Below are 13417 nucleotides of genomic sequence, written 5' to 3' on the forward strand. Positions count from 1 at the left end.
TGTAGCTCTGGGAGGCGAATAGGGAGGGTCTCTGAACATTGAAACAGACTACATTTCCCATGATTCTCTGGGGGAAGCCATGGCCATTTAAAGTAGAATCATAGCACTTTAGAGGGATGGTGCGGATGTGAGCCTGGAAAGGCAGGTGGATGAAACTCCAAAACATTTTCTTGCAAGCCTCCACAGTTGTTCTTTAAATGGGATTGCCTATTTGCCCTGCTCTGCAAAACATAAACATGTATTTGTTGTTGTGTAGTCTTTTAGTGGTGTTCGGCTCTTCGTGACCCCATGGACCAGAGCCTGCCAGGCACTCCTGTCTTCCACTGCCTCCCGCAGTTTGGTCAAACTCATGCTGGTTTGATAACACTGTCCAACCATCTCGTCCTCTGTCGTCCCCTTCTCCTTGTGCCCTCCATCTTTCCCAACATCAGGGTCTTTCCCAAGGAGTCTTCTCTTCTTGTGAAGTGGCCAAAGTATTGGAGCCTCAGCTTTAGGATCTGTCCTTCCAGTGAGCACTCTGGGCTAAGTTCCTTAAGAATGGATAGGTTTGATCATAGTACCAAAAAGGCAATTCACCCTCCACCTTAATGAGCCGCTCTCTGATTTGTCCCCAGTACCCTGTCCAACATTTGCAATGAAATGCCCTTTTTATGGTTATCATGTAATCCTTGTTAAGTTAACGAATTAACTTCTTGACTCGAAATGGCAAAGTCCACCCAGCTGGCTTGGAAAGGGGTCGGAGGACCGGGAGTTACTGGATAACCAATGTGGAAAGTTTGGTGTTCCCCAGCCGCCCTTATAAGTCCAGCTGTGGCTCTCGGCGCCTCCCCATAGCCCAGAGGGGGCATCTCTTGGCCAGGGTCCTCCATGGAGCTACTCTCTGGGTCTCTCTTCCTGCTCCTTTGCATCTGTGGCGTCCTCCTCCTGGGCTTGGGATGGAAGGGCAAAGGCGGCAAAGGTCGTCTGCCCCCTGGACCCACCCCGCTCCCCATCCTAGGGAATTTTCTCCAACTGGACCCAAATAACATCATCAAGTCCCTGGAGAAGGTGAGTCTCCTTTCACCTCCCTACCGAGCTGCAAGGTAAGCTGGGGGAGATTGGAAGCCTATGAGCAGCGCCACGGCCGGGGATCCATCTTTGTAGGAATGCAAGAGCACCAGAAGAGACTTGCTGGATCTGTCCAAAGGGGGTTTGAACAGACAGTGAACAGACAGGGGCCTCTGGGAAGCACTCGGGCAGGTCCTGAAGGCAATAGCCCCCCCACTATTGTCTCCTAAAACCTGATATCCACAGGTCTGTTACAAGTGTATGGACTCAGGTCTGGACTCAGATGTTCTCAGCCAGTATTCATGCAAGCTCATATACCCACTGCTGAGAAATTTAGGATTTTTGCTGATGTTATAATCAGTGCCGGATTTATGTATAAGCTAAACAAGCTATAGCTTAGGGCCCCACTCTCTTGGGGGTCCCCCAAAAAAATTAAAGAAAAAACACCACCTGATGTACATTTCCAAAATATAAGATAAAAAACAAATAAAATAAAACCTACATACAGCAACAGTGTTTTGTGTTGTGTAGGCTCCTATGATGTAAGTAATGGGCCCGGCCTGCTAGCCTGCTCCTAAAATATCACTGGTTTGCTCATTTCTATATATAGGGTGCCTACATTCTGCGGGGACTGTTATGTGCAAATGGTTTTAGATACCTATTAGGTCCATAAATTGTCATATAGCATATATTCAACTCAAAAAACAGCAACAACAAAGTACAGCTGAACATTTAAACTGAAACTATTTGATGTGTTTTAAATTGTTTTTTTTGTTTTGTTAGTTTAAATGTGTTGGTGTTGTGTAGTGTTTTTGTGTTGTATTGTATTGTTTTTATTTTTTGTAGTGTTTAAATTGTTAATAAATATTATTTTTTTAAAAAAAAACATTTAAAGGGCCCCATTACCTTCAGTAGCTTAGGGCCTCATCAAACCTAAATCTGGTCCTGATTATAATGCACACTAGTCTTTGAATGTGTGTTGACCCTTAAACTTATGCCCACGAAGACTTCTCACACCAAAGGAATACAGAAAACTTGGTTTGCTATGTGAGATAGAAATGATAGAATATATAAATGCTGCTACACACACACACACACACACACACACACACACAATCCTACAATTTAAGCAGGCAGAAAGTTTTATAATACCCACACCTTTGATCTGAATTTTGCCATGAACCCACACTAGAAGTGGGAGCAGGGGGAGGAAAGTATACCTTAAAGCAAAGCAGAAGTGTGTTGAATCCTGAGGAGCATTGGCTAAGTACCTCGTAGTAGGAAGCAGTGGTGTAGCGTGGGGTGTGTGCAGGGGGTGCCAGCCGCACCGGGCGCAACATCTGGGGGTTAGCGTTAGCGGGCGCAAATCCACGGGTTAGGGGGCACAAATCCACGGGTTAGGGGGTGCAAATTATTTGCCTTGCCCTGGGTGCTGACAACCCACGCTACGCCACTGGTAGGAAGGCCTTGGAGAGGAGCACTTCCTGTCTTTCCCCCAGAGCTCCTGCCCGTTTCTCCCCTTGGCCATCCTTGTGAGGCTCCCTTCCCGCCCGGTCCCTCCCTCACCTGTGCACACCTGTGCCAACCTGAGGGGGCAGGGAAAGGTTCCTTCAAAAGGGACTGACACTCTTCTCCCGGCAGCTGAGCGAGGTCTACGGCTCGGTCTTCACCGTTTACCTGGGGCTGCAGCGAGTCGTGGTCTTGTGCGGCTACAAGGTGGTGAAGGAAGCCCTGGTGGACCAGGCAGAGGACTTCAGCGGCAGAGGGCAGCTGCCGTCCTTCTCCAAGGATTTCAATGAACACGGTGAGGGGGTCCATCCTTGCGGGGAAAGGGGGCTTGGGGCGCAGCTCAGCCCATTTCTCCATCACTCTACTGACCTGTTGGAGGGCATAGTACATGGGTTTGAAAATTATTATTTTGTGTGTGTGAAGGTAACCATGAACGTTTATTCCCCTTAGAGTGAAGGGCAGGTGATTAATATTGATAATCAATAATCATATTTTTATATGTTAAGGTAAAGGTAGAGGGACCCCTGGCCATTAGGTCCAGTCATGACCGACTCTTGGGTTGCGGTGCTCATCTCGCTTTATTGGCCGAGGGAGCCGGCATCCAGCTTCCGGGTCATGTGGCCAGCATGACTAAGCCGCTTCTAGAGAACCAGAGCAGCGCACGGAAATGCCATTTACCTTCCTGCCAGAGCCGTACCTATTCATCTACTTGCACTTTGACGTGCTTTCGAACTGCTAGGTTGGCAGGAGCAGGGACCGAGCAATGGGAGCTCATTCAGTCGCGGGGATTCGAACCGGCAACCTTCTGATTGGCAAGTCCTAGGCTCTGTGGTTTAACCCACAGTGCCACCTGTGTCCCTCATTTTTATACGTTAAGTTTCACAAATATATGCACACTTTACCCCTGTATATTCACTTTTGTAACACGTTACTTGGCCGATGTTTAAAATGATGAATGTTGAAGAGACAAGCTTTATTGGAAAATTACTGCTTTCTCTATGGCTGGGCCTCTTCCAAGGAGTTCATGTTAATTTGAGATGCTGATGGATAAATCAGGGGTCCCTAAATTGGGTGGTAGTGTCTACTGGGGGGGGGGGGTAGTGGGATCACCTGGAAGGGTGCTAAAAGACAAGGGGTGGCAGGATTAGGGTGCTGGAGATGTCTGTGACTACCAGGCTCTGAAAAGCTGGTGTTGCTGGATGGAGTTCTGCAATTTTGTGGAATTCGTAGTTATAAGCAGTTCTAATTGGGGTTTGAACAAATGTCAAATGAATTTCTGCTGCCTTGAATATCACTGTGTAATTATGTTGCTTAATGGGTTGCACAAACCTCTATTCCCATAGATCTAATATATAAATCTGATAAACAAATAAATATTCCAAATAATGTTTTTTATAGGGGAGGGGAGAGGGTGATAGGGATGAGTTTGTGGAACCAAGGGGGTGGCCCCCAGAAAAAATTGGGAACCACTGACTTATAGAATAACAGCTCAGTGGTGCTTTTAGGTCTCCACATACATACATACATACATACATACATACATACATACATACATACAATAATAATAATATTGCTTGGTCAGGGGTGGTCTTTGCCAACGGCGATCGGTGGAGGCAGCTTCGGAGGTTCAGCCTCACCACCTTGAGGAATTTTGGGATGGGGAAGAGGTCCATCGAGGAGCGGATCCAGGAGGAGGCTCAGTGCTTGGCAGAGGAGTTCCATAAGACACAAGGTAGATCATAAAGATTAAAGGTAAGGGTAAAGGACCCCTGACAGTTAAGTCCAGTTGCAGATGACTCTGGGGTTGCGGTGCTCATCTCGCTTTACAGCCCGAGGGAGCCAGTGTTTGTCCACAGAAAGTTTTTCCGGGTCATGTGGCCAGCATGACTAAGCCGCTTCTGGAGTAACGGAACACCGAAACCAGAGCAGCGCATAGAAATGGCGTTTACCTTCCTGCCGGAGTGGTACCTATTTATCTACTTGCACTTTGTGCTTTTGAACTGCTAGGTGGGCAGGAGCTGAGACCGAGCAACGGGAGCTCACCCCATCGTGGGGATTCGAACTGCCGACCTTCTGATTGGCAAGCCCAAGAGGCTCAGTGGTTTAGACCACAGCACCACCTGCGTCCCTGATAAAGATTGGTTGCCTCTAAAAGACTCTGTGGTGCTTGGTCTGCACTTGAGAGGCTGGCGTAGCCATTCTGTGCTCTTGCGAAACGCAGACTCTTTCTTGTAGCAGCTTGTATGGCATATATATGATACCAACAAGGAGGAATGGCCAGACGAAGTTAGTAGAATATATAGAAATGGCTTGTTGTCTTTGTCCATGGAGCTGGACCATAAAGAAGGCTGATCACCGAAGAATTGATGCTTTTGAATTATGGTGCTCTTGAGAGTCCCATGGACTGCAAGAAGATCAAACCTCTCCATTCTGAAGGAAATCAGCCCTGAGTGCTCACTGGAAGGACAGATCCCGAAGCTGAGGCTCCAAGACTTTGGCCACCTCAGGAGAAGAGAAGACTCTCTGGAAAAGACCCTGATGCTGGGAAAGATGGAGGGCACAAGGAGAAGGGGACGACAGAGAACGAGATGGTGGAACAGTGTTCTCGAAGCTACCAGCATCGAGAACCTGCGGGAGGCAGTGGAAGACAGGAGTGCCTGGCATGCTCTGGTCCATGGGGTCACAAAGTGTTGGACACGACTAAATGACTAAACAACAACATAGAAATGGCATGATTGGGAAATAAGATATGAAATCAGGACACGAAAGTATTAGAAGAAGAATGGAAATGTTTTGTAGATTAACTGGAAACTCATTGCGAACGTATTAAAAGGTTAACAGTAAAAGAGTAAATTCAGCAGTTAGAGATATTGAGAAAAAAGAAAAGAAAAAAAAAGAAAGAAATGGGGACTACAAATTATAATATGTAGTGGAAAAGAAGTTAACAAAATAAACCGTGGAAGGAGTTGGGAGGGAAGTCAACATGAATTGCGTGGACCGTATTTGTATTTTGTATTTTGTATTTGGATTACTGTTTCAAGTGTGAAAATGAAAATGAAAAATACAATCAATCAATCAATCAATCAATCAAACAAACAAACAAACAAACTCTTTCTTCCCTCCTGCTTTCTGTCTCTCCCCACTAGGGACGCCATTTGACCCCACCTTCATCCTCAGCCGAGCTGTCTCCAACATCATCTGCTCCATCGTCTTTGGGAATAGGTTCCAGTACGACGACGAGAAATTCCTCACTTTGAACAACCTGATCACAGAACGGTTCCGCGTGGCCAGCCTGTCCCCGTCTCAGGTGAGGGCGGACGGAGAACCCCCCAATATCTCTACACCTTGATTATTATCACTATCGTTTTTTAAAAAGCAAAGAATAAAAAATTCAAGCTGTAAAGTGTCACAGTCTGGAAGGGCAAAAGGGCAAAGATGCAGCCCAGTTCCAGCGGTTCTCTTTGCAAATGAATACTTATTAAAGAATAAAAGTATTCCACTCCCGTGTGTGCCATCATCACCATTATTATTTTTACATTCTTTATCATTTTGCATTGCAACAATTCGAAACACTCATATACAACAACAAACCAACCAACCATAAATATGTCAGAATCTGCGTTTGACCAAGCTGATAAAGCTCATCTTCCGGAATCGCCCTCCGACGTGATTAACAACCAGAGCTTTTGATGAGGCTCCAGGCACATTCCCATTCAGCAGAGAATCAAAGCAGCACACGGAAGTGATGAGATTTATGGCTACATCGCTATGCTTTATTTCTTACTACGCAGACAGAAAGCACATCCTCTCTCTGTGAAAGCAGAGAGCAACTGAAACAAAGGAACAGGAAACCAATAACGTCATATCCGTCTCCTGTCTCCCGTGAGACTTCCAACAGCCTGGAAGGTCTCTGGAATGTAAACAGAGTCTTGTGACTCTAATCAGCTGCACAGTGGCAAACAGAAACTAACAAAATAACATATGAAAACAAAAGGGATGGTTTGCATTTTCTGTTAAGGTCTCTTTAAGTATTTCAGTGTCTTTCAGTAAGGTTTGGAAGGTAAGCATTGAGTCAAATAAGATCTTTTAGTCAAACGGGTCCCTCCATAGTGTCACAGAATCAAAGAATCTTAGAGCTGGAAGGGATACAAGGGTCATCTAGTCCAACCCCCTGCAATGCAGGAATCTCCGCTAAAGCATCCCTGACAGGTGGCCATCCAACTTCTGCTTAAAAACCTCCAAGGAAGGAGAGTTCGCCGCCTCTCATGGGAATATGTTCCACTGCAACAGCTCTTAGTGTCAGAAAGTTTCCCCCCGAATGTTTAGTCAGAATCTCCTTTCTTGTGACTTGAAGCCATTGGTTCGAGTCCTACCCTCCAGAGCAGGAGAAAACAAGCTTGCTCCCTCTTCCATGTGACAACCCTTAAGGTATTTGAAGATGGCTCTCATATCTCCTCTTACTCTTCTCTTTTCCAGGTTAAACATACTCAGCTCCTTCAACCGTTCCTCATCAGGCTTGGCTTCCTGACCCTTGATCATCTTGGTTGCCCTCCTCTGCACACCTTCCAGCTTGTCAACATAAATTGAGTTACTCTTAATTGGACACAATATTCCAAGTGTGGTCTGACCAAGGCAGAAAAGAGTGGGATTATTACTTCCCTTGAGTTGGACACTAGACTTCTGTTGATGCAGCCTAGAATAGCATTAGCATTTTTTGCTGCTGCATCACACTGTTGACTCATGTTCAGCTTGTGGTCCACCAAGACCCCTAGATACTTTCCACATGTACTGCTAGTAAGCCAGGTGTCCCCCATCCTTTATTTGTGCACCTGGTTCTTCCTAGAATCATAGAATCATAGAATCATAGAGTTGGAAGAGACCACAAGGGCCATCGAGTCCAACCCCCTGCCAAGCAGGAAACACCATCAGAGCACTCCTGACATATGGTTGTCAAGCCTCTGCTTAAAGACCTCCAAAGAAGAGACTCCACCACACTCCTTGGCAGCAAATTCCACTGTCAAACAGCTCTTACTGTCAGGAAGTTCTTCCTAATGTTTAGGTGAAATCTTCTTTCTTGTAGTTTGGATCCATTGCTCCGTGTCCGCTTCTCTGGAGCAGCAGAAAACAACCTTTCTCCCTCCTCTATGTGACATCCTTTTATATATTTGAACATGGCTGTCATATCACCCCTTAACCTCCTCTTCTCCAGGCTAAACATGCCCAGCTCCCTTAGCCGTTCTTCATAAGGCATCGTTTCCAGGCCTTTGACCATTTTGGCTGCCCTCCTCTGGACACATTCCAGTTTGTCCGTGTCCTTCATGAACTGTGGTGCCCAGAACTGGACACAGTACTCCAGGTGAGGTCTGACCAGAGCAGAATACAGTGGCACTATTACTTCCCTTGATCTAGATGCTATACTCCTATTGATGCAGCCCAGAATTGCATTGGCTTTTTTAGCTGCCGCGTCACACTGCTTAAGTGCAGAACCTTACATTTCTCCCTATTGAGAATCTTTTTGTTAGCTTGCGTCCAGTTCTTCAATCTGTTAAGGTCATTTTTGTTTTTTAAGAGTCAAGGTTTCCAGGCAGGCGTGAGCCTCAACACTTGCCTTTTTGTGGAATCTGAGTTTGCAAGAATCACATACTAAGGTCAGCCAAATGTGGTAACGCCCTTCCATTGCTCCCCATCTTCTTCCCCTGCAGCTGTACAATATTTTCCCAGAGATCATGGAGAAGATCCCCGGATCCCACCACGCGGGCAGCAAATGTTCCCAGGGGATCATCCGCTTCATAGAGGAGAGGATCAAGATGCAGCAGGCCTCACTGGATCCCTCTGATCCCCACAACTACATTGACTGCTTCTTAGTTAAGATGGATCAGGTAAGGAATGAACTTCCTCATCTCTATCATCTGCTCCCCCTAAAACGTGCTGTCTGCAGGTTTCAGAGAATTGTGGAATTGGAAGGGACCCCAAGTGGCAACTAGTCTGACCCCCCTTCAATGCAGGCATCATAGTAGACCTCGATCTCTTGGCAGGAAGAGAATAATCCGGCTTCTGAATTTTGCATGGAGAATTTGGTCATGGCCACCTTCAACTTGTTCTTCGCTGGGACGGAGACGATCGGCACCACCCTGAGATATGGATTCCTCACCATGCTGAAGTATCCACAGATTCAAGGTGAGGGCAGAAGGAGGGAACCTATGAGAATCACCTGAGCTTCTACAGCTACAAACAAAGCTGTTCCCGGGGTGTGTCCATTGTCGCATGCTGACAGCTTCTGGGAGCCACAAGTGAGAGAAGAGTGTTGGGTAGGGACCAGAGCTGGACAAAGTTGTTGGGAGTACCCACAGATTCAAGGTGAGGGCAGAAGGAGGAAACCTCCCTCCAACAAGCGAGAAACACATGAATTGTACAGGGACAGAACAAGCTGATGATGGAAGGCAGCAGCATAGACCCTAAGGCCACATGTCCCCACAGAGGGGGGCGTGTGGATTGTTTATATATTTGAGAAAGCTCAACATCTTCACACTGGTCTGTCATTCTGTCTTTCTGAAGAGGCCTTTATAGGTCTCTGCTGGGTCAAGCCAAAGGGGGTCCATCTAGTCCGGCCTCCTCTTTTCACAGCGGCTCAGTGGGAAACCTGCAAAGAGGACTGGAGCACAAGAGCCGGGGGCTGGACCACATAACCCTCAGGATCCCTTCCAACTCTACAACTCTATGATTCTGTGATTTAAGCCCTCCTTTGGTTCCTAGCGGTGAAGTAATTAAATAAATAAATAAATAAATAAATAAATAAACTATAGGCATTTTCCACCCACAAGGGAAGCCCCAGCTAGAACTGACTGTAGTAGTCAAGATGTGAGATTAACAGGGCATGTAGATGCGTGTCCAGGCTACCCCAGTCCAGAAATGGCCATAGCTGGACTTCTGGTTGGTCGCCCATTATGGCGGACGGGAGCTCTTTCATCTGAAAGGGCACCGGTGCTTTGAAGGTTGGAGATCGCTAGAGTGTCGCGGTACCCCCCCCCAAAAAAAACTCGGATCAAGTGTTCTGAGGACCTGGTGTTCCTGCGGGTGCCTGTAGCGAGTCCCTCGCTCCCTGGTAAGCTCTTGAAAAGAGCTCCGAGAGCGAGCGGGGTTGGAGACGGAGGCACTTGAGAATAGGCTACCCCAGTCCAGAAATGACCATAGCTGGAGGGCCAGTCATGGATGGCAACAGGCACTCCTTGCCACTGAAGCCAGTTGGCACTCAACTGATAATGTCACATCAAAGCCTTCCCCCAAAATTTGAAGTTGCTGTTTTTGGGTGGTGGAAACGGCCCTATCCTGATTGTGAACAGGTGCTCAGTCATAGAATCACAGAACGGCAGAGTCGGCAGGGATCCAAAATATCATTTTGTCCAGCCTTCTGTAATCCAGGAATCTCAGCCCAACCGCTCTCTTTCCCCCCAAGAAAAACTCCATGAGGAAATCGATCGAGTGATTGGGAGGGACCGGATTCCAGCCACTGAGGACAGGAACAAAATGCCTTACATGGAGGCTGTCTTGCATGAGATCCAGAGGTTCAGCGATATCCTACCCATGAGTCTTCCGCACGCTGCCACCAAAGACATCAACTTCAAGGGATACGTCATCCCCAAGGTAAGATTCCCAGCAGGCCCCTCAGCAAGGACAGAGGGACCAGGATCCAGCCTTTTGGCCCTCAAAGCAATTGGTGTGAGACTACAAGGATGGGGGTGGGGACAGGATTTGAGCTCAGTGCCCCCCACTTTCAGGTCCAGAGGCAGTCTGTCTAGACTCCTGGGCTCCTAAGGGGGTATTTGGCCACTGTGAGAACAGGGTGCTGGAGCAGAAGGGCCCCCTTTGGCCTGATCCAGCAGCCAGGCACTTCTTATGTTTTTTAAATATATAAAAATACTATTCTCCTAGGGGACCTACATCTATCCTTTGCTGAGCAGCGTTCACTATGACACAGAGGAGCACTCCAACCCTCAAGAATTTGACCCAGGGAGATTCTTGGATAGCCAAGGCTGCTTCAAGAAGGTGGAGGCGTTCATGCCTTTCTCAGCAGGTACGTGGGGGGGGAGGGGGCTCCTTCCATTCCATTGGGAGGGGAGTCGGGTTGGTGGGTGGTCTCTCTCCTATGAGATTCATTTCTGGGCCATCCTTCTCAGGAGGGTCAGAGAAAGGAACCTCTTTTCTGGTCCTACTTATCTTGGCTTCTCGCAGGCATCTTGGGGGCCACTGGAAGAACAGGATGCAGGGCTGGAGGGGGCCTGATCCTGCCGGGCTCTCCTGCATTATACCTGCCAAGGACAGCATGGGAGAGGGGCCGGGTTGACCACTTAGCAACCTGTTGGTGCATGCCCCATTAAGAGAATACATTACAACCCCCCCCCCCGGGGCCACAGACAGTTAGAGGCCAAAGGCAGGCTTAAAGAGGATCAATTATGCCTGGCACCTAAAGATTTATAATTTATAAGCATTCCACAAATCGGGAGCCACTGCAGAAAAGGCCTGTTCCCATGTTGCAACCCTCTGGACCTCTCATGGAGGAGGTACTGTTTAAATGTATGCTATAATAGCATAAGGGACGCGGGTAGCACTGTGTTATAAATCAGTAAGCCTCTTGGGCTTGCCGACCAGAAGGTTGGCAGTTCGAATCACCGCAACGGGGTGAGCTCCCGTTGCTCTGTCCCTGCTCCAGCCAACCTAGCAGTTCAAAAGCACGCCAATGCAAGTAGATAAATAGGTAGCACTGTGGTGGGAAGGTAAATAGTGTCCCCCCCCCTTTTGACGTTTTAATTTTTTAATTTTTTAAAAAATTGTACACTCTTTACATCAGAGGATGGTTTCTGTCACAGTGTCCCGTTGCGTCAGGAGCGGTTTAGTCCTACTGGCCACATGACCCAAAAAGCTGTCTGTGGACAAACGCCAGCTCCCTCGAAAGCGAAATGAGCGCCGCAACCCCATAGTTGGCTTTGACTGGACTTAACCATCCAGGGGTCCTTTACCTTTTACCTATAATAGCACACAAGGACACCTTGACTCTTCTAGACCATCCTTGCAGGCAACAGCTACTTAAGACTTTCTTTTACTGCCGACACGCCGTAAGCTATCGGTGCCTATCAATAATTGTTCCCACTACATCTTGCACCCACTGAGTTTTTTATTGGCTTAATTGGGTAGGTTTCGGCACAGCAGCCAGACAGCCCTCCAGCTAGCTCTCCTCCTCCACTGACACCCAGATCATGAAGAACCTTGCATGTTGCTGAGCAATGGGACCGGCAGGCCCAGAGGGGGTTTCCTTGCCCTCAGCGCCATTTACGTCTGCTTGGGAGGAGTCCAGAGGGAGAGGATTAGAGAGGGAAGGAGGGGCCAGACAACAATCGCAACAACATCTTCAAGTAGGACAGATTAGCCCAGATGAACTCTGTTATGTTTTTGCTGTTGCGAATAAAAGCTGACTGCACTTCGCGTCTCGATACCTGTTACAGTCTCTTGACACTGCCCTACAGATTTTGCGTTTCTTTCTCCTGGCAGGGAAGCGTATCTGCATGGGCGAAGGGTTGGCCCGCATGGAGCTGTTCCTCTTCTTCACCACCATCCTGCAGGCCTTCACCCTCCAGTCCCCTGTGCCCCCCAGCCAGATCAGCCTCGCACCGGCGGCCGTGGGCGTTGGGAAGGTGCCCCCAAAATACCAGCTGTCAGCGTCCTGGCGCCAACACTGATTTCTCCCTTCCTGTGTTGCGGCGCAAGAAGATATCTGTTTCTCTCTCAGTACCTCTGCACTCCTGAGAGATTGGCCATGTAGGACAGTCCTCTCTTTGAAGGCCTGCCCATGCAAGGAGGAACAGCAGCACCAGAAGAAAGGAAGACAGCAGAGGCCTTGAGGTCACCTCTTTTGGGCAGCAGGCAGAACAAGGACCCAACTCACCTGGCCACAGTCCCCTTCCCTGCTAGGATGAGATGGGCTGCATTTCTGTTTAAATCAATGGTTGCCAAGCTTTTCTGGAGGACCTCCCTCTTGGCTCCATGAACTCATCCCCTGTGTCCCCTGCCTTGTCATTAGAATATTGGTTTGCACAAAGCCACTTCCGACCTTGGGAGGAGGTGGTGTTGCGGGCTTCACGCTCGCAGTGGCTGGTTTGCAGCCCCACATGATCTGGTGAATCGTCGGGCTGCGTCATCCCCTGAGCCAGCCAATCGGCTGGCTCGGAGAGTGTGGCTTGCCCCATTTAAGGCAAGCGCGGCCCGGGGATCGCCCTCTTTCAGACCGCTCAGCTGACTGGTTTTCCCACCCGCCCGCCCTTCAAGGTTTCCTTCTGACCTTGCTTTGGACCTCAGTTGGTCGCCGTTAAGGCGCCTGGTAGGAATTTTTTCCACTTGGCAAATTGGCACTGGCCATTTGGTTTTTCGCCTACCTTGTAGCAAATCGTCACAACTTCCCTGGTTTAGGCATTGGTAGGGGTATTCTTATGCAGATGTGTTGGGGGGAGCGCCATCACCTCCCCCAAATATTGAAGGGTAGTCTGGTAAAGGATTCCAGGGGGCGTTGCCTCATCCGAAGCCTATGGAGACCAGGGCCCAAAGTGCGCCCCCAAGCCGTGACCCCGGGGGAGTTCCTAGTTGACGTGCAACAGCAGGGCTCCCCCTGCTGGTGTTAACCCTTGCCGGTCTTCATGCCATCAGGCTGAAGCCGGATAGAATGATAGGACCAATGCCTAAGCCAATACCGCTCTTACCTGTAACCAATAAAGTTGTTTCCAATTTTAGCCCATTAACCTTAATTATGGTGTCATGTGTTGTTATTACCACTGGTGGGAGACGGGAACTCGCCATGCAACCCACTAAGGAAAGT

General features: G+C 48.4%; 1 protein-coding gene across 2 annotated transcripts; it reads left to right on the forward strand.

Annotated features, from left to right (window-relative positions):
- The first annotated feature begins 266 nt into the window (after nt 1-266).
- Nucleotides 267-13396, forward strand: LOC310851504 (cytochrome P450 2F3-like). 2 transcript variants are annotated; one of them, XM_083754003.1, is made up of 9 exons: nt 270-1047; nt 2689-2851; nt 4139-4288; nt 5703-5863; nt 8259-8435; nt 8592-8733; nt 10010-10197; nt 10486-10627; nt 12100-13396. In XM_083754003.1, exons 1-9 carry the CDS (start codon nt 868-870, stop codon nt 12285-12287), a joined length of 1491 nt encoding a protein of 496 aa, XP_083610129.1. In that variant the 5' UTR covers nt 270-867; the 3' UTR covers nt 12288-13396. The 2 variants fall into 2 exon arrangements, with proteins under 2 accessions (XP_083610130.1, XP_083610129.1); XM_083754004.1 differs by lacking the exon at nt 4139-4288 and having other exon boundaries at nt 267-1047; nt 12100-12639.
- Nucleotides 13397-13417: the final 21 nt, after the last annotated feature.

Source organism: Podarcis gaigeae, assembly GCF_964106915.1.
Source record: "Podarcis gaigeae genome assembly, chromosome: 8".
NCBI lineage: Eukaryota > Metazoa > Chordata > Lepidosauria > Squamata > Lacertidae > Podarcis > Podarcis gaigeae.

Bases quoted from the DNA above. Each gene is read 5' to 3' on its own strand.
- LOC310851504 (XM_083754003.1), top strand. From the start codon at position 868: ATGGAGCTACTCTCTGGGTCTCTCTTCCTGCTCCTTTGCATCTGTGGC. The intron at 1,048-2,688 runs GTGAGTCTCCTT...TTCTCCCGGCAG, and splicing joins TCATCAAGTCCCTGGAGAAG to CTGAGCGAGGTCTACGGCTC. The intron at 8,734-10,009 runs GTGAGGGCAGAA...TTTCCCCCCAAG, and splicing joins GAAGTATCCACAGATTCAAG to AAAAACTCCATGAGGAAATC.